Genomic DNA, 24989 nt, shown 5'->3' with positions numbered 1-24989 from the left:
CTCGAACTCCCACCTGCTCACTGCCAAACACGCGCCAGCCACGACGGAAGGCGGCAATACCCCAAGCGACCGGGAGCTCGTCCCCAAGCGCATCTCGCGACGGGCGGCCTCTCGGCGGCGCCTCACGCCCCACCCCCTCCAGTCCTTATCGCTGTCCCAACTCGCGGGGTCCAGAGAGTCCGGAGGAGGCAGGGGGTACAGCCGACACCACAACCTCCCAGCTGCAAGCCTCGCTTCCACCTCCAAGTCCGGGGAATCCCCAACGACGTCGACTACAATGCCGAACTCGCCATCCCAGCCTTCCGAAGACTTCACAGCCCCTCACCAGGCACCCGTTGAAGGCGGCTCTTCGGCCCTCTCGCGAGAGAGTGCCTGGTGGTACCTCCTTCCTCAGCTGTCTTTCTCTCCCCGCCCCCAAAGTGATTGCGCGGCTTCCTCCGGAGGGCGGGAGCCTTGGACGTGGCGGGGCCGGGCCAGCCTGGCTGCCGGGCCTGGGGCGCTCTGCTTGGCCGCTCGGCTCACTCGGCCGCTTGGCTGGCCCTCCGCACCCGCCGTCCAGCCCCCGGCCGGTCCCCTGCCTTTCCAGGTAGACGGCCCGAGTAACGGCGGGGTGGAGCCGCGGGCCAGGTGGGAGGAGCAGTGAGCCCGGGCTGGTGGGCGCCACACCTGCGCGGGGCCGGGGCGGGAAGGTGCGCACGCGCGTTGCCGGGCTGGAGGGCGGTGGCTCCTGCGACGCTGCGCAGCCGAGCCGGCTGGCTGGGCGCGCTCGCTCGCGGTGGCGTAATCTCTCAGCCTTTCTGCGTCTCCTTTCCTCCGCCTCAGTTTGGGGCGGGTCCGGAGAATGGCTTCGGAGATGGAGTCGTCTCTCGAGGCAAGCTTCACGTCCAGCGGTGCGGTGTCAGGGGCTTCAGTATTTCTGCCTCCGGCTCGCTCCCGTATCTTCAAGATAATCGTGATCGGTGACTCCAATGTGGGCAAGACGTGCCTGACCTACCGCTTCTGCGCCGGCCGCTTCCCGGACCGCACCGAGGCTACTATCGGGGTGGATTTCCGAGAACGAGCGGTGGAGATTGATGGGGAGCGCATCAAGGTGAGCGGATGGGGGGCACTGTCAGGGAGGAAGGACGCCCTGGGGTGACAGTTCCCAACCCCACTGTGGGTTAATCGCTGGCCGTGTGCGAGGTGTGCGCTCCGTTTTTTCTCAAGCCGATGTAGAGATTGGAGTTGGGGATTGGAAGGATTTATCTATAACAAACTTATAAGGCAGTGCTCCGCAAACTTTAATGCCCCGCGATTTACCTGGGCAACTTGTGTTTTTTTAAAAAATGCAGATTCTAATTCGGTACGGAATCAAGTGATGCAGATACAACTAGTCCATGAACCATACCTTGAGAAGCAAGAGTGTAGAAGGTATCCATTGGCAGTGTCTCCCGTGTTGGGAGTCAGTGAAGTAAGACCGAAGGAAAAAATGAAATTTCTCAAGCATGGAAAAGTCGTTTAATAAATATTACTTATTAAACAGGCATCTGAGCACTGCCCTAGACATTGTGGAAGCAAAACCTTGTTGCCTTTGAGGAAGTAGTTAGGTATTCTCTTGCATGCAGCTTTGCCACAGAAGTTTCTGTATGACATTGACTTGTTTAGAAAAATCTATTTTCCTGCAGAAACATTCTATACATGAGAGTTCCTACTTGGTTTGCCAAAAGGGCATTCTTGGTGCCACCCTCTCCCTGTTCTTAATTCAGACCCCAGAAAAAGCTCTGCCTTCCGTATACTGCATTTACTTTTTTGCTTTAAATTAAGATGTCATCTTTACCTCGGTCCCCCTGTGGGGGGTGGGGGGGATAGATTCATGTCTTCATTCTTTCCCTCACATCCTTGAGGCGAGAACAATTTACTTGTTCTCTAACCACTGCCCTTCCCCACCATCCTCAAAGGGGTTTAAATGCTAATGATGTAAAGGAGAAATTGGATTGAAAAGAAATCAGCCTTCTATAGGTCCTTTGGCCGTTTAGTTTTTACTTTAATTTTTTATCATCCCATTCAGGTTGCCAGTGGTGGTCCTTTGGGTGTACTGTAATAGGGAGTTAAGAAAGACCTGTATGCATTACAGAGGAAAAGACCTGGTAAGAAGAGACTGAATATTTTTCATCAGAATTAGGTTGGGCCCAGAAGCCTGGGGGTGAGGAAGATATTGGGGCTTCTGAAGATTGAGAGAGAGGTTAGTTGGGGAAAAACAGAAGTCCTGGGAGAGAGTGCATGGGCTTTGGAGCCCAACTGGCTCGGCTCAGATCTGAACCTATGAAAGGGTAAGGATGGGCTGTGTGTCCTCAGAAGGGTGACCATGTTTGCTCAAGACTGTCCCAGTTTTAAAATGAAGTCCCACATCCCAGGAACCCCCTCAGTCTCAGGCGAACTGGGGTGGTTGGTTACTGTAGTCCTTAGGTTGCTTAATCTTTCAGAGACCATTTTCTCTTCTGAAAAATTGGGATAATGCCATAAGAGATTAGATGAGAACATATAGGAAGCACCTGATTTACAACTGATAATCTTAAGTTGATTCTTCTCTGGTGGCTTTGCATCATTGTTCCTCTTTGGCACAGTCATTTTTGTGGCTGTGCATCCAGAGTGTGAAGCACAGATAAAGTAGGGCATATGCAAAAGGTGAGAGAAATTCCCCCAAAAGCATGATTTTAAAGAAATAAGTAGAGGGAATGGAGGCAGGAGAGGAGTTGGGAATTTCCTTCCTTACCTACTTTTGGGTTGCCATTTGTACTTTAAGATCTCAGATGAATCAGGTGCAAATTTAAGCGGTATTTATATTGAAAAAATACAAAACATGTCTAGTGTCTAAGTTGAATACTTAACTACTGGGGTAAGTGCTGGCAGTCATAAGTGAACCAGAACCATAAATGGATGAATCTGGGAGCCAGAGTTTATTCTTCTGGTTAAGAGAAGTATGATAGGGTGCCTGGGTGGCTCAGTTGGTTGAGTGTCCAACTTCGGCTCACGGTTCTCACGGTTCTTGATCTCATGGTTCGTGAGTTCAAGCCCCACGTGGGGCTCACTGCTGTCAGCACAGAGCCGGCTTTGGATCCTCTGTCCCCCTCTGTCTCTGCCCCTTCCCTGCTCATGCTCTCTCTTTCAAGGGTAAATAAGCATATTAAAAAAAAAAAAAGATATTAAAGGAAAAAAAAAGAGGAATAAGGAGAAAACATTTTTTTTTCTGGGATTATTCCTCCTGAGCTTCACCTTAACCTGTTTGGTTGGTAGAGGCCTGGAAACTGAGTTCCTTTTTCTTCTTTCTTTTTTTTAAATTTTTTTTTTCAACGTTTTATTTATTTTTGGGACAGAGAGAGACAGAGCATGAACGGGGGAGGGGCAGAGAGAGAGGGAGACACAGAATCGGAAACAGACTCCAGGCTCTGAGCCATCAGCCCAGATCCCGACGCGGGGCTCGAACCCACGGACCGCGAGATCGTGACCTGGCTGAAGTCGGACGTTCAACCGACTGCGCCACCCAGGCGCCCCCCTTTTTCTTCCTTCTAAGGCCTTAGCCATTGACTTGTACCTCCAACTTTTAAGACTTGAAAGATTTCTTTTGTGGTCGAAAAAGACACTTACAGAAATACTCTTTTTAAAAATGCTTTTGAAATGTTTATTTATTTTTGAGAGAGAGAGAGACAGAGACAGAACATGAGCAGGGGACGTGCAGAGGGAGGAAGACACAGAATCTGAAGCAGGCTCCAGGCTCTGAGCTGTCAGCACAGAGCCCAATGTGGGGCTCGAACTCACAGACCTTGAGATCATGATCTGAGCTGAAATCGGATGCCCAACCAACTGAGCTACCCAGGTGCCCCCCCCTTACAGAAATATTCTGAGATTTCTGTAGTAGAAAAGGATAGGACTATATTGGACATTTTTTTCCCCAAAGCTTTAAGAAACACAGACATTGCAACGCAGCCATATGTTATATATTGGACATTTTTTTTTAAAACTGTTTTAGTGTCTTAAAAAAAACTGAAGTGAATGTAGAATTATGTCATGTGCTGCTCCTGCTTTTTCTTTGTTAATCTGCAATACATCTTAAGTGCTGCTGAAATGTTCATACATATTTTCTCTTTGGAAAATTTTTAGCCTGATCTGAAACGACATGTCTTTTCATTTTTCATCTTCAATCGAAAGCTGGAAAGCTTTATGTTACCTTACTGATAAAATGATATTCTAGACATTTTTATTTGGTAAAAGTGAGATATTGTGTTGAATGTTTCTAATTCCGGACTAGAAATTTTTCAGAGAGTGTGTCTTATGGCCGTGCCCTTTCAGTTAAAATGTTTTGTGAAATGTAACAAAGTCTATATTTGTTAATCTGTTCCTAAGTACTATATATGTATGGTTGGAAGAGCAGAATCTTGTTTGCAGAATTTTTGAAGTTGAATAAAATTATAAACTGAATTCCTTAAATAAAAATACATTTGATTTTTAAATTAAGACTCAACCCTAATCCTTATGCTCCATCCTTGTAATGTGTATCCCCATCATACCTAGCTGTGTTCCTTTCATACAAGCATTTTACAGCGAGACACCAGCGGAATCATTAAAGCCTCATGTTGCATTTGGTCCATCTTCTCACTAGGGGGCAGCAGTTTCTATTTGAACATTGGGATGGCTTCCTTTACAGAGGTATGACATTTTGCCATGTTAAATACAAGATGTTAATATTAACTAAAGGAAAATAATCAGTACCTCTCCCCCATTGGTACAACAAACATTTAATGAGTGATTGCACGAAAGATGACATTTTTGTTAGTCACAAGAATTATGATACACTGTAGGGGTTGGCAAATTATGCTTGAGGGCTAGATATGGTCTGCTGCCTATTTTTACGTGGCCTGCAAGCTAAGAATGATTTTTACTTTTTTTATTTTTTATTTTATTATTTTTTAAGTTTTTAAATTTATGTTGAGAGCGGGGGAGGGGCAGAGAGGAGAGAGAGAATCCCAAGCAGACTCTGCATTGTTGGCACAGAACCCAGCAGCATGAACCCATGAACCATGAGATCATGACCTGAGCTGAAATCAAGAGTCGGACGCTTAACCCCGATTTTTACTTTTTTAAATGGTTGGGGGGAAAAATCATAAGAATATGGTTTTATGACAGGGGAAAATTATGTGAAACTCTGATTTTAGAGTTTGTAAACAAAGTATTGCAACACAGCTATGCTCGTGTCTGCATTTTGGGCTTGCTTTTGTGCTCCAGTGGCAGAGAGGAGTGGTTGTGACAGAGATGTTAGCCCCACACAACCTAAGATACTCACTGTTTGGACCTTTTACGGAAAGAGTTTGCTAACCCTGATATAGTGCATAAATGAATTACTGTCCTAGATTAGGATAAGATTTATATACCTAAAAAGGTGACCAGCAAAACCAGGTGAAGAATGAGTGCCGAGTTATTGTTTGGGTGTGGGTGGAGGAATCCTTTGTGCTTGGGGTGCTAGGTGCAGTCCCACTGGGGGGGGGGGGCAGGATGCTCCCGTGGGATCAGAGGTTCTTGTGGAAAGGTGGCAAGTGAGAAGAATATGCAGGTATTGGTAGCAACGTTTGTGAAGAGTTTGAGAAAGAAAGCTGAAGAGTCCACTTCAGGTGCTCCTGGGTGGCTCAATCGGGTAAGCATCCAACTTTGGCTCAGGTCATGATTTCAAAATTTATGAGTTTGAGCCCCGCATCGGGCTCTCTGCTGTCAGCATGGAGCCTGCAGATCCTCTGTCTCCCCACTGCGCCCCCCCCCCCACTGCCCCTAACCCAAACGCATGCGTGCACACAGACTCAAAAATTAATAAACATTAAAAAATTATTTTAAAAAAGAGTCTAGACTTTATTTTGTATGCATGGCAAAAAGTCCAGGTGTTTTAGGAAGATAAATGTGGCAGCAATTGAGAGTGAATCTAGAATAAGATACAGTTTGCCCCCTGACCTGATTTTCTATCTACATTCTCTCCCTTGGTAGTCTCTCAGTGTCAGCTGTCACATCCGTGGAGATAACTTCCAAATCTTTGTCTAGCCCACCTCTCTCCCTGTCTTACTGTGCATTTCCTACTGTCTTCTAGACATGGCTATTTGGATAATCTCTCCTTCGCCTAGAATGTCTGAAGTGAGTTCATCTTCCCTGGCAAATCTGTTTATCCTGTTTCTCCCCACATCACCTAGGTTGTCATGATGGCATCCCTCCTCATCTTCGCAGCCTGGTCCCCTTTCTTTTGCTCCCTAAATCCAGCTGGGTCTCTACATGCATGATTCTGTAATCCATCCTTTCTTCAAAATCCTAGTTTTAAAAATCCCTCTGGTCTGTTGCAGCAGCTCAACTCATCTCCCATGGCCAGTCTTCAGTGAACCTGTTTTATACATTGTTGCCAAAATGCCAGATTAGTGTTGCACTCTAGGGAGATTAATGTTCTCTGCCTCAGATGCCCTGGGTAGTTCTCCACTATATTGTAAAATTCCAACTTTTAAAATTAACGTAGGACTTCCTTCCTTTTGCTCCAGACTGCCTTTCAAACTTTTTTTCCCATTAATTTCCTTCAAGTACCCTAAAGCTCAGCCGCTTGTTTGCTGATCCCTATGTTTTCCCCTTGCATGCCCCACTGCTTGCCTGGAATATCCCCTCTGCCCATATTTCACCGCATGTAATTCTTCCCTATTCAACTCAGTGTGTCTGTCAAAAATATCACACCCCTCCTTCTCCATTCTATTTCTTCTTTCTATGAATTCCCTTTAGCAATTTACCTGAGACTTTAAATTATCTCTTTCCTCATTGTGTTATGTAGGTGTTTCTTCCGCTTTTATTAAGTCTTACTCAGTCTTAGAGCAGGATCCATGTCTGGAAATGCCATAGACTTTTTCAAATGTCTAGCTCCGTTTCTAAACTATGGCGTACTCAGGGAATACATGTTGAATGTATGGAAACAAGGAGATCAGATGGTAAGCTACTCTGGAAATCTAGAATTGAGGTGATAAGGGAAACTAATGGAAATTTGGTAGCTGATCAAAGAAGGAAGATCATTTGGATTAATACTTTTATCATTTTCAGTCAGACAAAAACAGTATTAAATCAGTTTAGACAGATCATCTTTCATTTTGGTGATAATACTACTAAAAAAACTTTCATCAACAGTAAGAATCTACTGTTAGTTTTTTGCAAATAATAAGGTTGAAATTTTTGTTGGAACTTCTATTGGAATTTAAAGTAGAGATTTTTGAAATTTTGAAATATGTTTCATGTTCATATAATGTTTAAAATGGGAGTAATATCTATGGGAGCAATATCTATGGGAGCGTGCATTAGCCATTTTCCATAAAACATTAACTATTTTTTTAATGTTTATTTTTGAGAGAGAGAGACAGCATGAGTGGGGGAAGGGCCGAGAGAGAGAGAGAGAGAGAGAGAGTGAGTGAAGGAGACACAGAATCCAAAGTAGGCTCCAGGATCTGAGCTGTCAGCACAGAACGTGACATGGGGCTCGAACTCACAAACTGCAAGATCATGACCTGAGCCAAAACCGGATACTTAACCGACTGAGCCACCCACGTGCCCCTAAAATATTAACTATTAAATTGGGAAAAATTGCTCTGAAAATACTTCCTAATTAAACCAGACAAAAGTGTGTCACTTCTTTAGTTTCCTAAGTGTTATTCTCCTTTGTTAAACACTGTGGACCACTCTACTCAAAGCTTAACTTCAAGACTTTTCTAAGCTATCATGGGGTTTGTTCTCTACCAAGTCTCTCCCCGTTGGTTTCTCTCTCTTTAGGTCAAACTTTGTTTTGCCCTTCATGGCTGACAGTGTTTGTCATCTGTCCTGTCCTTTCCTTTCTGAGTCTCTGACTGCTCTTCCCGCAGACCCTTTGCCCTCGCCTCATGTTCCATGCAGGCTTGCAGGCTGCAGACCATGTGGCAGTGTGCCTTTGCCTGAGCTCTTGTGTCAGCAATTCTGTTAGGAAATTCTGAAGCTTCTTTTTAAATAATCCTTTGTAAGTGCCTCATTAACTTAGTAATTACTTTTATGGCTTTCCAGTAAAGTGTGAAGAGTTATTATTTCAGACCCCTTGTTTCCTGGAAGTCTTGATATGGTAGAATGCATGCTTTTGAACAAGATTGATGGGAAGCAGAGTACTGTTGAGGCAGGCCCATCCTAAAACAAACAAACGGTTTTCTTAGGAATAAACATCCTCATCATCACGTTTATTGAGGGCTTTTGCAGTTCTTTGAGGCAGGTCTAAATTCTGTGTAAGCATTAATTTTGTATGTTTAGTTTGTTTTTATAGAAGTGGTTGCTTGTTATGAAAAACAAAAGTAGAAATAAAGGGGGAAGTTGCCTTAAAGACAGCTGTGGTTAATGTGTTGGTATATTTCCTTGTGTGCTTTTCATTTATTTACTTTAAACTTATAAATATTCTCTGCTTAAAACATTATAAGTCATTCTTCATTGATGAAATGGTTTTTGAATACCTGAGCTACAGGAAATGTTAAAAGAGAAAAGGTCAGCTGCAGTTTCTTTGGACAGCTTTTATATAGGTCATCCAAGTTATTCCCCAAATACCTTTCTAAATGTTAAAGATACAGTTTGGTGTGGGTTTTTTTTTTTGATGACTCTAAAAAACTGAAATATAATTTAGATACCGTAAGATCTACCCTGTTAAAATATACAGTTTATTGGCTTTTAATATATTCACAAGGTTGTGCAACCATTATCACTATCTGCTTCCAGAACTCCAAAAAGAAACCCTGTACTCATTTTAACAGTCACTCCCCATTCTTACCCTACCCTCACCACCAGTCTACTTTCTGTCTCTGTGGATTTGCCTCTACTGGACATTTCATATGCAGAGAATCTTATAACATGTGGTCTGTGGTGTCTGGCTTCTTTCACTTAGGATAGTGTTTTCAAGGTTCATCCGTGTTGTAGCATGTATCAATACTTCATTCCTTTATTTTAATTTTTTAATGTGTATTTATTTTTGAGAGAGAGAGACAGAGCATGAGTAGGGGAGGAGCAGGGAGAAAGGAAGACGGAGAATCCAAAGCAGGCTGCAGGCTCTGAGCTGTCAGCACAGAGCCCAACGCGGGGCTCGAACCCAACGAGCCATGAGATCATGACCTGAGCCGAAGTTGGATGTTTACCTGACTGAGCCACCCAGGTGTCTCAGTACTTTATTCCTTTTTATGTCTGAGTAATATTCCATCATATGGCCATTTTGTTTATTCTTTCATCAGTTGATGGATATTTGGGTTGGTTCTACCTTTTAGCTATTACAAATACTGCTGCTATGAACATTTGTGTACAAGTTTTTATGTGAGCATATCTTTTCAGTTCTCTCATATACACCTGGGAGTGGAAGTGCTGGGTCATATGGCAACTCTCTCTTTTTTAAAATAATTTATTAAAGTGAAATTCAAATAAAAAATTAACCATTTTAAAGTAAACAGTTCATTGACATTTAGTAGATTGGTAATGTTGTCTAGTTTCAAAACACCTCTGTCTAGTTTCAAAATACTTCAATCACTCTGAAGTAAAACCCCTCACCCTGAACAGTTTCTCCCCATTTCCCAGCCCTGGCAACCACCAAGTCTGTGTTCCATCTCTATGGATTTTTCTATTTGGGAAATTTTGTATAAATGGAACCACAGAATATATGTCTGGGCTCTTTCACTTAGTGTATTCTGGAGGTTCACCTTTGTTGTAGCAAATATCAGTACTTTATTCCTTTTTATGGGTAATAGTCCAACTTATTGAGGAACGGCCAAACTGTTTTCTAAAGTGGCTGTTCTATTTTACATCCCTGCCAGCAATGTATGAAGGTTCCAATTTTTCTACATCTCTGCCAACACTTGTTATTGGCCATTTTTTGTTGTTGTTTTTTAATGGCCATCTTAATGTGAGTGTAAAATGGTGTTTCATTTGTTTTTGATTTGCATTTCCTTGATTGCTAATGATGTTGAACATCTTTTTATGTGCTTATTGGCCATTTGTATATTTTCTTTGGAGAAATGTCTGTGCAGATTCTTTGTCAATTTTTTAATTGGGTTACCTGTCCTTTTATTATTGAGTTGTGAAAGATATTAAGTATTCTGAATCGTAGACCCCTATCACACATATTATTTGCGGGTATTTTCTCCCATTTTGTAAGTTGTCTTTTCACTTTCTTGATAATATTCTTTGAAACACAAACGTTTTTAATTTTGATAAAGTCCAATTTATTTTTTCTTTGATTGCTTGTGCTTTAAATATCATTGTCTAACCTGGTGGTCACAAATATTTATCCCTATGTTTTCTTCTAAGAATTTTATAGTGTCAGCTCTTACATTTAGGTTTTTTATCCATTTTGAATAAGTTTTTATATATGGTGTGAGGTTGGGGGTCCAACCTCATTTTTGGTATGTTGTCCCAGCACTGTTTGTTAAAACAACTATTCTTTCCCCTGTTGAATTGTCTTGGTACTCTTGTTGAAAATCAATTGACCACAGATACATGGATTTATTTCTGGACTCTCAAGTTTTGTTCTGTTGATCTATATGCCTAGTCTTGCCCTAGTAGCACAAAGTCTTTATTATTGTAGCTTTGTTTAATAAGTTTTGACAGCTATCGTTTGAAGCATTTTTAATTGTTTGTTGAGTGTTTTTATTCTTAACCTGTTAGTTGAGATAAAAAAGTTGTATTTCTTTTTTTAAAAGAAAAGTTGCATTTTTAAAGAATTATACATTTACTTTATTAGCTCTTTGCATACACAGTGTAGCTAGTCTATTAATACTTATTTTTTTAGGTCTGAAACTAAACTTTGTTTTCACCGTTGAAGAAGCCAAGGTCTAGAGGTAAAATAGTCACCTACTGGCACATAGTTGGCATTGAATAAATAATCGTTGATTTAAACAGTTTAGTTGTTAGTAGTTATTAATTTGCTTTGCTGACAACCGTTTGCTTCTATCTCTGACTTATATGATACTAAGTCTTCATGGCCTGTCTGCCAGTTATGTTGCTTACATCACGAAGGGGGTATTTTATAATAATTTATTTTGTGACATCTCTAGGAATGTATTGAGGCAAAACCTTGTGATTTGATGAGTAAATTACCCCTTGAGTGTAAGGGGTAAAGGTTTTAAAGAGTGTACATGGTAAGTAATTTTACGATGCCATTTAGCTACATATAAGAGAAGTTCAGCTATAATGATTTAACCGTGTAAGGTTTTATTTTTCTCATGGAATAAGGAGACCAGAGGCAGCAGTCTGTATGATGGTACTGTGTGATTCCAGGTCTGTGTAGACTTCCGCCATTCTTGTGTGTGGCTTTCTTCTCCACGGAGGCTCATACAATAGTTGCTGAACCTCCAGTCATTATATCCCATTCCAGGCAGAAAGGGTATGGTGAGAGAGGTGCAAAAGGCACGTGCCCAATGCTCCTATCTTTTTTTTTTTTTTTTAACGTTTATTTATTTTTGAGACAGAGAGAGACAGAGCATGAATAGGGGAGGGGCAGAGAGAGAGGGAGACACAGAATCAGAAGCAGGCTCCAGGCTCTGAGCCATCAGCCCAGAGCCCGACGCGGGGCTCGAACTCACGGACCGTGAAATCGTGACCTGAGCCGAAGTCGGACGCTCAACCGACTGAGCCACCCAGGTGCCCCAATCTTTTTTTTTTTTTAATCACACATCTGTAGTTTTCCTGGAAAATCCCAATGAAAGACTGTCTACAAATTATTGGCTAGAACTATGTGATTTGGCCTCCCTTAGTTCTAGAAGAGCCTGAGAAATCAAGTTTGTAGAGTACTTTATATTTCTGCCTAGAGCAAAATTTGGTTTATGTTAATTAGAAAGGGAGAATATTAAGGAAATGGAGAAATTTGGTCTCAAAAAGAACTGCTAGGGGCACCTGGGGAGCTCAGTCTGTTGAGCGTCTGACTTTGGCTCAGGTCATGATTTCTCAATTCGTGAGTTCGAGCCCCACATCAGACTGCTGCGGTCAGTCTGTCAGCACAGAGCCCGCTTTGTATCCTCTGTCCTCCTCCTTTCTCTGCCTCTCCCCTGCTTGCACTCTCCCCAAAATAAACAAATACTTAAAAGAAAAATTAACTACCAAAAAAAAAAACCTGATAAAAATTAGGGTAGCATGGGAGTGCATGGCTGACTCAGAAGAGCACGTGACTCTTGATCTCAGGGTTGTGAGTTCAAGCCCCACATTGGGTGCAGAGATTAAAAAAAAAAAAAAACAACTTAAGAAAATTAAGATACCATGGAAGAGATTGGTGACCAATATTTTCATCCCTAATCACACTTTTAAGGTGTATTTATTCATTCATTACATCTTAATTGAGCACTTACTATATGTCGCCATATCCTGAGCAATTTGTATCTTATATTCTATTTACTTTTTGGGCCATTTGCAGAATCTCCTCATTTTCCTCTACTTTGGTGTTGCTTTGTGAGAAATCACCAGTTTAGACTTCCAGTCCATACCGTGAACATTTATAAATAGTACAAGTCTGTCAATCAAAAGTCATCTAATAAGCAAGGGGTGCTTGGGTGGCTCAGTTGGTAGTGTCGATGTTGGCTCAGGTCATGATCTCTCGGTTCGTAAGTTTGGGCCCCGTGTCAGACTGTGCCTACAGCTCAGAGCCTGGAGCCTGCTTTGCATTCTGTGTCTCCCTCTCTCTCTGCCCCTTCCCCACTCATGCTCTGTCCCTCTCTCACTTTCAAAAAAAAAAAAAAAAAAAAAAATTAAAAAATTTAAAAAGAAAGTTATCTAAGCAAATTGACCTCTAGTCTTTTCCACTGAGATCAGTATCCTCATCATTTAACTTCTTTAGGCAGTAAACAAAGGTAAGGTAATTCAGTATTTTAAGATAATTATAACACATGACTTATATTTAGCTTTAGATATTATTTTCCTCAACTCCCCCATATTTGGACTGGGAGATATTGGAATAGTCTTGTTGGTTGAGATGTTTAGGTTAAATAAGTGATTTTCTAGCCTTTTATAATTTTCAAGGAGGATTTTGTATTTATATTACATATATATATATACAATCTATATTATGTATAAATTGTATATATAATATATATGTGTGTGTGTATATATATATATATATATATATATATATATATATAGTGTGGGGACTAGACCTAATGACTCTTAGTATCTGTCCTAAGTCTATTTTAAAGTTAGTCTGGTGAAAGGTAGAGAAGGGCATATGGTAACCAAACTTACAGGGATTAGACAGTTAACGTGTTTGTTAAAACCTGATATATTTTTATTTAATATTTTAGAATCAGTTTTTGAGGTAAATTTCCTCCAGACAAATTTAACTTACTGAAATTTAAATGCTAAATTGAAATATTTGTTCTGATACTTGCATTAATTATGAGGTAATTAGTGTCATGAAATCTGGATCCCGTAAATTACACTGAAAAGGCATTATGGAAGGGAACAAAATATGTAAGTGAAGATGTACTAAAGACCATGCAGAGTTGATTAAAATTTTCAATATGTATGATTGGGATGAAAAGTTCAGTTTTCTCTCCTTTTTCACTTTCAGATCCAGTTATGGGACACAGCAGGACAAGAACGATTTAGAAAGAGCATGGTACAGCACTACTACAGAAATGTACATGCTGTTGTCTTCGTGTATGATATGACCAACATGGCTAGTTTTCATAGCCTACCATCTTGGATAGAAGAATGCAAACAACATTTGCTAGCCAGTGACATACCACGGATTCTCGTTGGAAATAAATGTGACTTGAGAAGTGCCATTCAAGTACCGACAGACTTGGCACAGAAATTTGCTGACACACATAGTATGCCTTTGTTTGAAACCTCTGCGAAAAACCCCAATGATAATGACCATGTGGAAGCTATATTTATGACCTTGGCTCATAAACTTAAGAGCCACAAACCATTAATGCTTAGTCAACCCCCCGATAACGGAATTACTCTGAAGCCTGAACCAAAGCCTGCAATGACATGCTGGTGCTAAGTAACAGTCTTTATTATACTATCTAATTTTGACAAAAGAAATACTTTTGAAGTATGACAGTGATAAGTCATAAGATTTAATCTCAAGTATAATGGATCACCCTGACACTTTACTATTTATCATTGTCATGCTGATTTTTGTATTTTGTATCTACTTAATTAGGTTTGTCACTGTGACAACACAGGGAAAAAGTTGGTTTTCATGTGAGGTTGAAAATGAAGCAAAGGTAGAATGAATCAGAACATTTTTCCATTGAGAACCCAAAGAAGGAGGCTTCAGATGAGAGCATGATAGTATTTTAGGAGTAAGTGACTGTTCAATCCTGTATTCATGGGATTGAAAAAAAAATTAAAGGTTTAGGACATACTTCCTAGGTGTGTCTTTTGAATAGGAAGTGTTCTCAATAGGATAAACCTGGTATTTGCCTCTGCCTATAGTTCTTTCTTTGTATTATTGATGTATTTAATTGCATTATTATTGGTACATTTTAGAGCCAAGACTTTATGTCGTTCCAGTGGGAGGAGAAGGCATGGAATGTTTTCTGGTTCTCAGTGCATAAAGAGTGACTTTTCCAATGATTCCAGATGCTTGATATTTCTAATCAGTATCAATCAGATCTACAGAAGTCATTGTTACTTTTAAAAGAATAATTTGTTTTCTTACTAATTTTTGTTAAAATACACAAAAATAAGTCTGACTTTAATGAAAATGAAGTGAGGGGCGCCTGGGTGGCTCAGTCGGTTAAGCATCCGACTTCAGCTCAGGTCATGATCTTGCGGTCCGTGAGTTCGAGCCCCACGTCGGGCTCTGTGCTGACCGCTCAGAGCCTGGAGCCTGTTTCAGATTCTGTGTCTCCCTCTCTCTCTGACCCTCCCCCATTCATGCTCTGTCTCTCTCTGTCTCAAAAATAAACATTAAAAAAAAAAAAAAGAAAATGAAGTGACATAATAAGGTGCTTTATATTTTATTTTGATATCTTTAGTGAAAAACCAATTGAAAACATTTGAGGAGTTGTAACTTGGGAGGAAAATAGTTAAACGTGGTTCCTGGCTACCACAGGAGACCTATTCTTAGCTCTTGGTAATTTCAGGCTCTATATCTGGCATAGTATCTCTTGTTCTCTTCCACAGTCAGTTAACTTAATAACTAAAGGTTGAATTAACAACTCAACTTCTATTTGGAGTGTAGCTCTGAAGGCATACCTCTAATTGCTACGAGTCTACATATATTTCTGTAACAGTATTGTGTTACAGTATATCAGTTTTTTAAATCTTTAAATTTTATGGTCACAACAAACTATTCCTCCTCAGTATGAAAAATAAATTAAATATTGAAAAATACCTTGTCTCTCTCCCTCAGTTGTGGAAAGAATAGTTCAAGAAGTTTTTTTTACCCTAAATACTTTTATTTTGAGTTTGAGACTTTGCACATTGAAAATAGTAAGCTTGCATATAAAGCTATTAAATGAATGGAATGTAAGCCATGAACTTTGAAGGGTGCACATTCACTGATTCTGATAGATTGCCGTCCTTGATAATTCTAGAGGTAATTAAGCCAAAAGATGATTGTACTTAGAATATTTTCAGAACGTGGTAAATCAATGAACTATGTTATCTAGTGTAGTTTAGGATTTTTGTTTAATCATTACGGTGGTCCTAACTGGATAATCTAATTATAAAAACAAGATAATTCTATTAAATGAAATAACTGAAAGTAATAATTTTAGAAAATAATTACTCAATTTTAAATATTAGAGCTTAAGGAAAAACAGGTTGGCTTTATCTGTGTCTAGGGAGATTAATCCACTTTCTTATCTTGCTAGAATTAAAAATGGTTTGAATTTAAATTAATGTTGCTTTGTAACTATTTTTATAGTAAAACAATGACAACTGTGCTAATTGTGGTGGGTGTAGCAGTTTTTTAAAGAAGGGAATCTGTTTATTGCTTTTAAAACATTTTCTGAAGTGTGGGAAGAAAGTTTACAAACTTTCCACACACATTTCTGTTTTTAAGTGCTGTTAATAATGGTTAAAAAAAATTATTTAACTTTATTTCTTTTTTTAAGAACTTAGTAACAGGTATCCTTTACAGTTCTGTGAAAGGACTTAGTTTTTCACTTTAATATTTATTAATTTTGAAATATTTGTATCTCATTTGTAATGATTTACTGTTTTAATTTTTTCTACATATGTTTTTATTTTTTAAAAGAGCATACTTATCAGTTGGGGGATAAAGCTTTTAGATATTTTCCAAAATATTTATAAAACATTTCATTGTTGAGAAATCACTTCCAGAATGGTGGCTATCAAACAAATAATTACAAATTTTTAAAGCACAAGTCACACATTTTGTAACTCCTATGGGAATTTATTTTAACTGTGACCTTTAATTGAAAACATCAGATATGTTTTGGAAAAGTCTTAATTTGAGAACACTGAAGGAAGCTAATCCAGAATCTAATGTAGTTAGCTATTAATGATGATGCTTTATTGACAGTATATTGCTAATATGTTTCCTCACGAAATCTAAAGTTAAATAATTTCATTGTGGAATAGTGTCACTGTAATGTTTCCCTTATGAAGTTCAATAAACCAGGTTTGCCATAAAGAAATTGTGTTTTATTCCCTTTGGTTGTTAGGATGATTGCAGAATAAAACAAAAAAGTTTGTTTTTTTCCCCCTGGCCTCCAGGTAATTATACATTAGTATAATACGTTAGAAACAAAAACTAACCTATTGGAAATCTATTTGGAACTACATTTGGGGTTAAACAACTTTTCAAAAAGGGGCACCAGGGTGGCTCAGTCAGTTAAACATCCGACTTCGGCTCAGGTGATGATCTCATGACGCACGAATTCAAGCCCCACGTCGGGCTCTGTGCTGATGGCTCAGAGCCTGGAGTCTGCTTTGGATTCTATGTCTCCCTCTCTCTCTGCCCCTCCCCCACTTGAGCTCTGTCTGACTCTCTCAAAAATAAATAAACATTAATAAACAAAAGACTTTTCAGTAAAAACCCTAAATATTAAAATTGGTTGATAGGGTAGGTTTCTAATTTGTATGGCTGAGTAATCAACTTATTTTAAGAACACTTCAGGGCAAACAGCAGATACTGTAAGAGTGATCAACATCCCTAGATCTTGAGGCAGAACAATTTAATAGAATGAATAATTATATATGAGAAAAAAGAGAAGGAAGTGCATTGTAGGTATAAGATTGCAATTTCTACATTCAAGTCACTGATTCAGGCCCTTTAGGAGAGTGTAGATGGGGACTTGGGGTCTCTGAAGTTGATACTACTTTACCTGGTCAGTTTATTTCACACATAAGTTATTCTTCTGTTGAAACAGAAAATTACATTCTTCATGAAAGACTGCTTTCTTAATCAGATATTAAAACAGTAAGTTGGTCAAGTCTTTCGGGGGCAAATTTGCAGAGCCTATGTAGCAAGAACTAATTGATTTGAATAATCTGATTTATCAAACATTTGTTAAGTACTTGCCGTATGTTTTTCAGTTGTGTTGGGCATTGAGCTATGTAAACGAATAAGACTATGTCCTTGAACTTATAAAATAATATATAAATGAGCGGGAATTCTATACGATAATATGGTAAATGTAATCAAGGAGACAACTACTTAGGACAATGAACACAGAGAATGGAGCCATGTTTTGACTTTGATGCAGGGGAGTGAGTGCGGTTAAATGAAGGGCTGGTGAGAACAGTGGGAAACGAGGCTGTCAAGGCAGGTTGTGGTTGAGCCGCCATGTTGTCATGTACTGGGTAGGGGGGTAGATACCTGCACTGACTTTGGTGCAGGTATCAGAAACTCTGTTTGAACTAGGCTCGTAGCGGAGATTTATTGAGAAGGGTTTGACTTGTCCCACTGGACTCCAGGACAGGGATGCAGCTGCACTCAAAGAAAAGCTGGGATTGAGCACTCAGTTTCCTAACCCTGGGCTCAAGCTTCTCTGCACATCCTCATTCTCTCTCTTTTATAACTGGATTTCTCCCCTTTCCTGGTTCAGTTGGCAGAAAATGTGGACACTGATTGCTTCTGAACTTTTGTATGCTGCAGGCATTCAAAGAGAGATGAACTGATTGTCAGTCCTGAGTCGATATTTCTGGAATGGACTGTTTTTGGCCTGGCTAATGTTAGATACCCAGCCCAGGACCAATAGCCTAAAAGAAAAAAAAAAATCAACTAGATCATTTCCATATTTGGATATTTGGCGGGGGGGGGGGGGGGGGGGGGCGGATTTTGGAGAAGGAAAGGAAAAAAGGATAGCCACATGAAAACATTTGAGCGTTACTATAAAGGCAATGGATAACTAAAGTGTTAAAGCAAAGTGGTGAGTGGGACCATCAGATTTATGCTAGAAATTCCAGTAGCAATGGGAAGGCTATGTGGGAATGAAGCCATGGTGGCCAGGTAGTTTACCATAAGAACCTAAAAAAGAGGTTTCACTGGGACATTGACAAAAGAATATAGATTGGAGACGCTTCAGGGTTAAAATCCCCAGGAGTTGAAGACTAAATATAAGTTGTTAAGGCTAAGGTAATACATTTAATTTCACAAAGCTGTTAGTATGGTTCTTCTCCAGAGCTACACACTGCATTCATGTATGTAGCTAGATGTTTTTAAAATGAATGTTTTTAGCCTTATTTTTTGGATTATTGTATTGCTTTACTTTGCCTATATCAAAAGTTTGATTCCTGTGATCTGTCATTTCCGTATGTATTTTTCAAAATTTTGAGTCAGATGAAACTTCTCATTTAAAATTATTAACTTAGGGGCGCCTGGGTGGCGCAGTCGGTTAAGCGTCTGACCTCAGCCAGGTCACGATCTCGCGGTCCGTGAGTTCGAGCCCCGCGTCGGGCTCTGGGCTGATGGCTCAGAGCCTGGAGCCTGTTTCCGATTCTGTGTCTCCCTCTCTCTCTGCCCCTCGCCTGTTCATGCTCTGTCTCTCTCTGTCCCAAAAATAAATAAACGTTGAAAAAAAAAATTAAAAAATAAATAAATAAAATAAAATTATTAACTTAATACCCTGATGCTATTAGTTGTTTATAATTTTTTAAAAAGTATTTGGTTTTTTTTGTTTATTTATTTATTTTGAGAGAGAGAGAGGGAGCGGGAGGGAGAGAGAGAATCCCAAGCAGGCTTTGCACTGTCAATGTGGAGCCCTACTCCAGGCTCAAACTCATGAACGGCGAGATCATGACCTGAGCTGAAACCAAGAGTCGGACACTCAACTGACTGAGTCACCCCAACCACCCAGGCACTTTGAAATAATTTAATTTTAATTAATTACAGCAGATTTTGTGTATTTTTCTTGGAGTCCTGGAGCATTCTTTAAGTACTAAAACAAACATTGAATTTTCATTTTGGTACTTATTCCATAGAATTAACAGAATATACAAAAGCATTTCATTACTTCTCTTGGCTCCTCAATCCTTTGAGAGTTTTATTTATCTATAAAATATGGCAAGGGCTTCTTTTTGATTAGATTTTCCACAGACAGTACATTCACATGGTTCAGGATTTGGACCATGTACAAACAAGTAAACAGTGAAGTCTCCTTCCCACTCCTCTCAGCCTCCTGGTTCTTCCATCACAAATAACCAGGATCATAAATTTGTTGTTGGTTTACATAACAACAAAATATCCTGAAGATGACTTCATATTAAAATATATAGGCATCATTCTCACTTAGGCCTCATGGAATTCTTTTAGCCATAATTTATTTAGACAGCCCTCTCTATTGGTGGACATTTAGGTTGTTTCCAGTCTTTTGCTATTACAGACAACATTGAGATGAGTAATCTTTTACATAAATCACTTTGTATAAGTGTGAATATATCTGAAGGGCAAATTCCTAGAAGTGGCATTGCTAGATGAAAGGTCTATGCATTTGTGGGTGGGATTTCCTTTTTTTAAATTTTTTAATATTTATTCATTTTTGAGAGAGAGAGGGAGAGAGCGAGCCTGAGTGGGGGATGGGCAGAGAGAGGAGGGCAGAGGATCCAAAGCAGGCTCCATGCTGACAGCAGTGAGCTCGATGTGGGGCTCCAACTCACGAACCATGAGATCATGACCTGAGCTGAAGTCAGACGCTTGATTGACTGACCTACCCAGACACCCCACCGGTGGAATTTCTAATTGCCCTCCTCAGAGGTTGCACTGGCAATGGGAAGAGTCATTGTTTCCTTACACTCTCACCAACGCAGTCTGTTCTCAAAGTTTTTGATCTTTGCAGATCGATAGTGAAAATTTGCATTTCTCTTATTGTGAATAGGGTTGAACATCTTTTTAATAGTCATTTATATTTCCTTTTCTGTTGAATTGTCTGTTCATATCCTTTGTCCTTTTTTTTTTCTTTTTACTGATTTGTAGGAATACTTTATATATTGGGGAAATTAACTTTTTTGTGATAGATGTTTTAAATCTTTTTTTCTAGTGTGCTCTTTGCCAATTGAATGTTTATAATGGTTTTGGCACGAATATAATAATTTTAATTTGTCAAACCTAACAGTCTTTTTTATGATTTTAGTTTTGTGTCCCAATTAGAAAAACCTTCTGTGTTTCGGGATAAGAATTCTCACATGGTTTCTTTTTTTTTTTTTTTTAATATATGAAATTTATTGTCAAATTGGTTTCCATACAACACCCAGTGCTCATCCCAAAAGGTGCCCTCCTCAATACCCATCACCCACCCTCCCCTCTCTCCCACCCCCCATCAATCCTCAGTTTGTTCTCAGTTTTTAACAGTCTCTTATGCTTTGGCTCTCTCCCACTCTAACCTCTTTTTTTTTTTTTTCCTTCCCCTCCCCCATGGGTTTCTGTTAAGTTTCTCAGGATCCACATAAGAGTGAAACCATATGGTATCTGTCTTTCTCTGTATGGCTTATTTCACTTAGCATCACACTCTCCAGTTCCATCCACGTTGCTACAAAAGGCCATATTTCATTTTTTCTCATTGCCACGTAGTATTCCATTGTGTATATAAACCACAATTTCTTTATCCATTCATCAGTTGATGGACATTTAGGTTCTTTCCATAATTTGGCTATTGTTGAGAATGCTGCTATAAAATTGGGGTACAAGTTCCCCTATGCATCAGTACTCCTGTATCCCTTGGATAAATTCCTAGCAGTGCTATTGCTGGGTCATAGGGTAGGTCTATTTTTTAATTTTCTGAGGAACCTCCACACTGCTTTCCAGAGCGGCTGCACCAATTTGCATTCCCACCAACAGTGCAAAAGGGTTCCGTTTCTCCACATCCTCTCCAGCATCTATAGTCTCCTGATTTGTTCATTTTGGCCACTCTGACTGGCGTGAGGTGATATCTGAGTGTGGTTTTGATTTGTATTTCCCTGATAAGGAGCGACGTTGAACATCTTTTCATGTGCCTGTTGGCCATCCGGATGTCTTCTTTAGAGAAGTGTCTATTCATGTTTTCTGCCCATTTCTTCACTGGGTTATTTGTTTTTCGGGTATGGAGTTTGGTGAGCTCTTTATAGATTTTGGATACTAGCCCTTTGTCCGATATGTCATTTGCGAATATCTTTTCCCATTCCGTTGGTTGCCTTTTAGTTTTGTTGGTTGTTTCCTTTGCTGTGCAGAAGCTTTTTATCTTCATAAGGTCCCAGTAATTCACTTTTGCTTTTAATTCCCTTGCCTTTGGGGATGTGTCGAGTAAGAGATTGCTATGGCTGAGGTCAGAGAGGTCTTTTCCTGCTTTCCCTTCTAAGGTTTTGATGGTTTCCTGTCTCACATTCAGGTCCTTCATCCATTTTGAGTTTATTTTTGTGAATGGTGTGAGAAAGTGGTCTAGTTTCAACCTTCTGCATGTTGCTGTCCAGTTCTCCCAGCACCATTTGTTAAAAAGAGACTGTCTTTTTTCCATTGGATGTTCTTTCCTGCTTTGTCAAAGATTTGTTGGCCATACGTTTGTGGGTCTAGTTCTGGGGTTTCTATTCTATTCCATTGGTCTATGTGTCTGTCTTTGTGCCAATACCATGCTGTCTTGATGATTATGGCTTTGTAGTAGAGGCTAAAGTCTGGGATTGTGATGCCTCCTGCTTTGGTCTTCTTTCACATGGTTTCTTGTAGTACTTTTATAGTTTTTTTTTTTTTTCCACGTATAAATGTTTGATCCATTTGAAATTTATTTCAGTGAAACATATGAGATGTGAATCCAACTTTTTCTTTTTAGATGACACCTACTTGGTCTAACACTGTGTTTTGAATAATCTATCCTTTCCCCTTGAACTTGAGGTGCCAACTTGGTTATTTCCTAAATTCTGTATGTATTTCGGCTTATTGCTGGATCTTCCCTGTTGTTCCATTCATCTACCTATTCATGTGCCATTTGTTTTAATAATTATAGGATATTATTTTAAAATCTGGTAGGATTAGTTCTGCTTTTATGATCTTTTTCCGAAGTTTTCATGGTTGTTGCTTATTTTTCCAACTCAGAATGAGTTTAAGATCGAAAGCCAAAACAACAAGAAAATCCTGCTAGTGTTTTTTATTAAATCTATGTTCAACTTTGAGGTTAAAGAGAATTGCTATCTTTATGCTTTGAGCCTTCCTGTTCAAGGTCATGTTGGGTCTTCCCATTTGTTCCACTGTTGTTTTGTATCCCTCTGGAGCAATTAGGGATTTTTTTCATATTGTCATTCCTCATCTCTTGAGAGGTTTATTTTTTTTTAATCTTTAAAATTTATTTATTTAGTTAGTTATTTTTTACTTTCTATAATTTATTTATTTTTTTATAATTTACATCCAAGTTAGCACATGGGGCAATAATAATTTCAGGAGTAGATTCCTTAAGCCCCTTACCCATTTAGCCCATTCCCCTCCCACAACCCCTCCAGCAACCCTCCGTTCCCCATATTTAAGAGTCTCTGCCACAACACCTGGGCATTTCTCTTGGCTGCTGTTTTTCCTGTCTTTGTAGTGTCATAAACCAGACAAGAGGCACTCTTTAAGCCTTTGTCCTTATTCCTCTGTTTTTTTTTTTTTTTTTTTTCCTGGCTGAACAGTCTTTCTCTTTATGATCTCCTCTTCAGAAGGCACTTGATTACCCAAACCCGCTTTGCAGGGCCTTGACTGCCCCTGAATTCCTTTAGAGGTACCAGTGACACACCCAATAAACGTGGCCAAATCCAAATGCATAAACCTCCTCCCACAAGCTTATATTTTCTCCTTTGTTTCCTCCAAACCTCCAGGTTCTACCTGAGGCTCCCCTTTCCCTCATCTCCCACATCTAGTCTCCCACCCAGAGCTGTTGTTTGCACTGACTTTTTACCCTTGTGTTTTTTCTCTTCTTTCCGAGACACGTCGCAGGTAGACCCCGAGGTCCCACCACGTGGGGATTGAATCCCAGATATTCTAATGGTGAAATCTGTCACTGCCTCCACGTCCCCTCATCTTTAAAAGGGGGCTGACAGGGGCCCCTGGGTGGTTCAGTCAGTTCAGCATCCAACTTCGGCTCAGGTGATGATCTCATGTTCGTTGGTTTGAGTGCATCTAGCCTTGTTCTGACAGTGAAAAGCCTGCTTGGGATTCTCTGTCTCTGCCCCTCCCCACCCCTCTCAAAAATAAATAAACATTAAAAAACATTTTTCAAAAGGGGGCTGACAATAACAAGATGGCCACTGTGAGAATGAAATGGGTTACGACTGTGTGATATCTATAGTTACATAACAATGTTGTCCAAGACTTAGTAGATAAAACCACAATCACTTGTTGTCTCTCACTGTTGTGGTGGGTCAGGAATAGACAGTGGTCCAGCCAGGCAGTTCTGGCTTGGGTCTTTCTCAAGGCAGAGCAGGGGGGACCCTAGGCCCACACTTGGGCTGGCACAGCTGGTGCTCATCTGGCATCACTCTCTCTCTCTGGAATCTCTGCATGGTGGCCTCAAGGGAGCCAGGCTTCTTATATGGTGGCCAAGGACACCCAGACTAAGTGGCCCAAGACAAACCTGCAGAAGCCCTAGAGGGTTTCTAACTTAGCTCAGAAGTCCTGCCCTAGTCACAAAAACCTGCCTGGGCTTAAGGGGAGGAGATATAAACTCTGAGTGTGCATGGAGGCCTATTAAGCTTGTGGACTTTAAAAAAAAAAAATCACAGTGAGTGACCATAAAAATGTTTTATGCTATTTGGATGATTCAGTGGTTATCTCACGACACAGTAATTAAAAGACTTATCAAAGTGAAAGACGCACCACACATTTTTCTTTCACAAAGAGACGTGGTTCAAATTGTTGATCACTTCTATAGTACAAGCGTCTGAATGTATTTCATACCAAGAAATACATTTCCTACTTAATAGTTATTTTTAGGAACACTAACACCCTTAATCTCTCTTCCTAATTGCTGTTTGGAAATGTTTCCATCTGGTGTGCTTTTGTTTCTGAAGTCTTTGTCACCTGTAAAAATGCTATCTCAACATTTTGTTCCAACTGGTCTGGAGGGTTAAGCTTACACATTCCTTGCTTGTTGACCTAAACCCGGTAGTTTGTAGCAGAACTAATCTACTTCCCTTGAGATCCCACAGACGCTGGCCTTGAGGAACAAAGAGCCAGACTTTCTGGAAGTTAAGGTCTGACTGCACTTTAAAACAGCTGCCACTGGCCATGGTATCCTCAATAAAAGACACCTGGGAGCCTTGATTCTTGCATGGAAGTGGAGAGGGTGGGGAGTCTGGACTGCCTCACCAGGAGGCTGTTTATTGGGCTGCAGAAGTATCCTTTACTGAAACACCTGGGAGCCTTGATTACTGGCAGAGCAGAGTAATCTGGAAGCCTTGTCAAGTACAAATGATTAACTGTGGAGCACTAGTTTCTCTTGCAAGTAGCCCCCTCACCATTTCCTGTTACTTTCCCCTTAAAAGCCCCCTGCTTGGGGTGCCTGGGTGGCTCAGTTGGTTGAGCGTCTGACTTCAGGTTCAGTTCAAGAGTTTGA

The 24989-nt window shown here is 40.1% G+C and overlaps 1 protein-coding gene across 2 annotated transcripts; it reads left to right on the top strand.

Moving 5' to 3' along the window:
* The first annotated feature begins 149 nt into the window (after nucleotides 1-149).
* On the top strand, nucleotides 150-14780 carry RAB33B (RAB33B, member RAS oncogene family). Of its 2 annotated transcripts, none has more exons than XM_023252792.2 (3): nucleotides 150-627; nucleotides 823-1090; nucleotides 13583-14780. In XM_023252792.2, exons 1-3 carry the CDS (start codon nucleotides 278-280, stop codon nucleotides 14021-14023), a joined length of 1059 nt encoding a protein of 352 aa, XP_023108560.2. In that variant the 5' UTR covers nucleotides 150-277; the 3' UTR covers nucleotides 14024-14780. The 2 variants fall into 2 exon arrangements, with proteins under 2 accessions (XP_023108560.2, XP_023108561.1); XM_023252793.2 differs by having other exon boundaries at nucleotides 449-586.
* The last annotated feature ends 10209 nt before the right edge of the window (nucleotides 14781-24989 follow it).

The sequence above is a fragment of the Felis catus genome, chromosome B1 (assembly GCF_018350175.1).
Source record: "Felis catus isolate Fca126 chromosome B1, F.catus_Fca126_mat1.0, whole genome shotgun sequence".
Taxonomy (NCBI): Eukaryota; Metazoa; Chordata; class Mammalia; order Carnivora; family Felidae; genus Felis; species Felis catus.
This window is presented reverse-complemented; position numbering and strand designations above follow the sequence as displayed.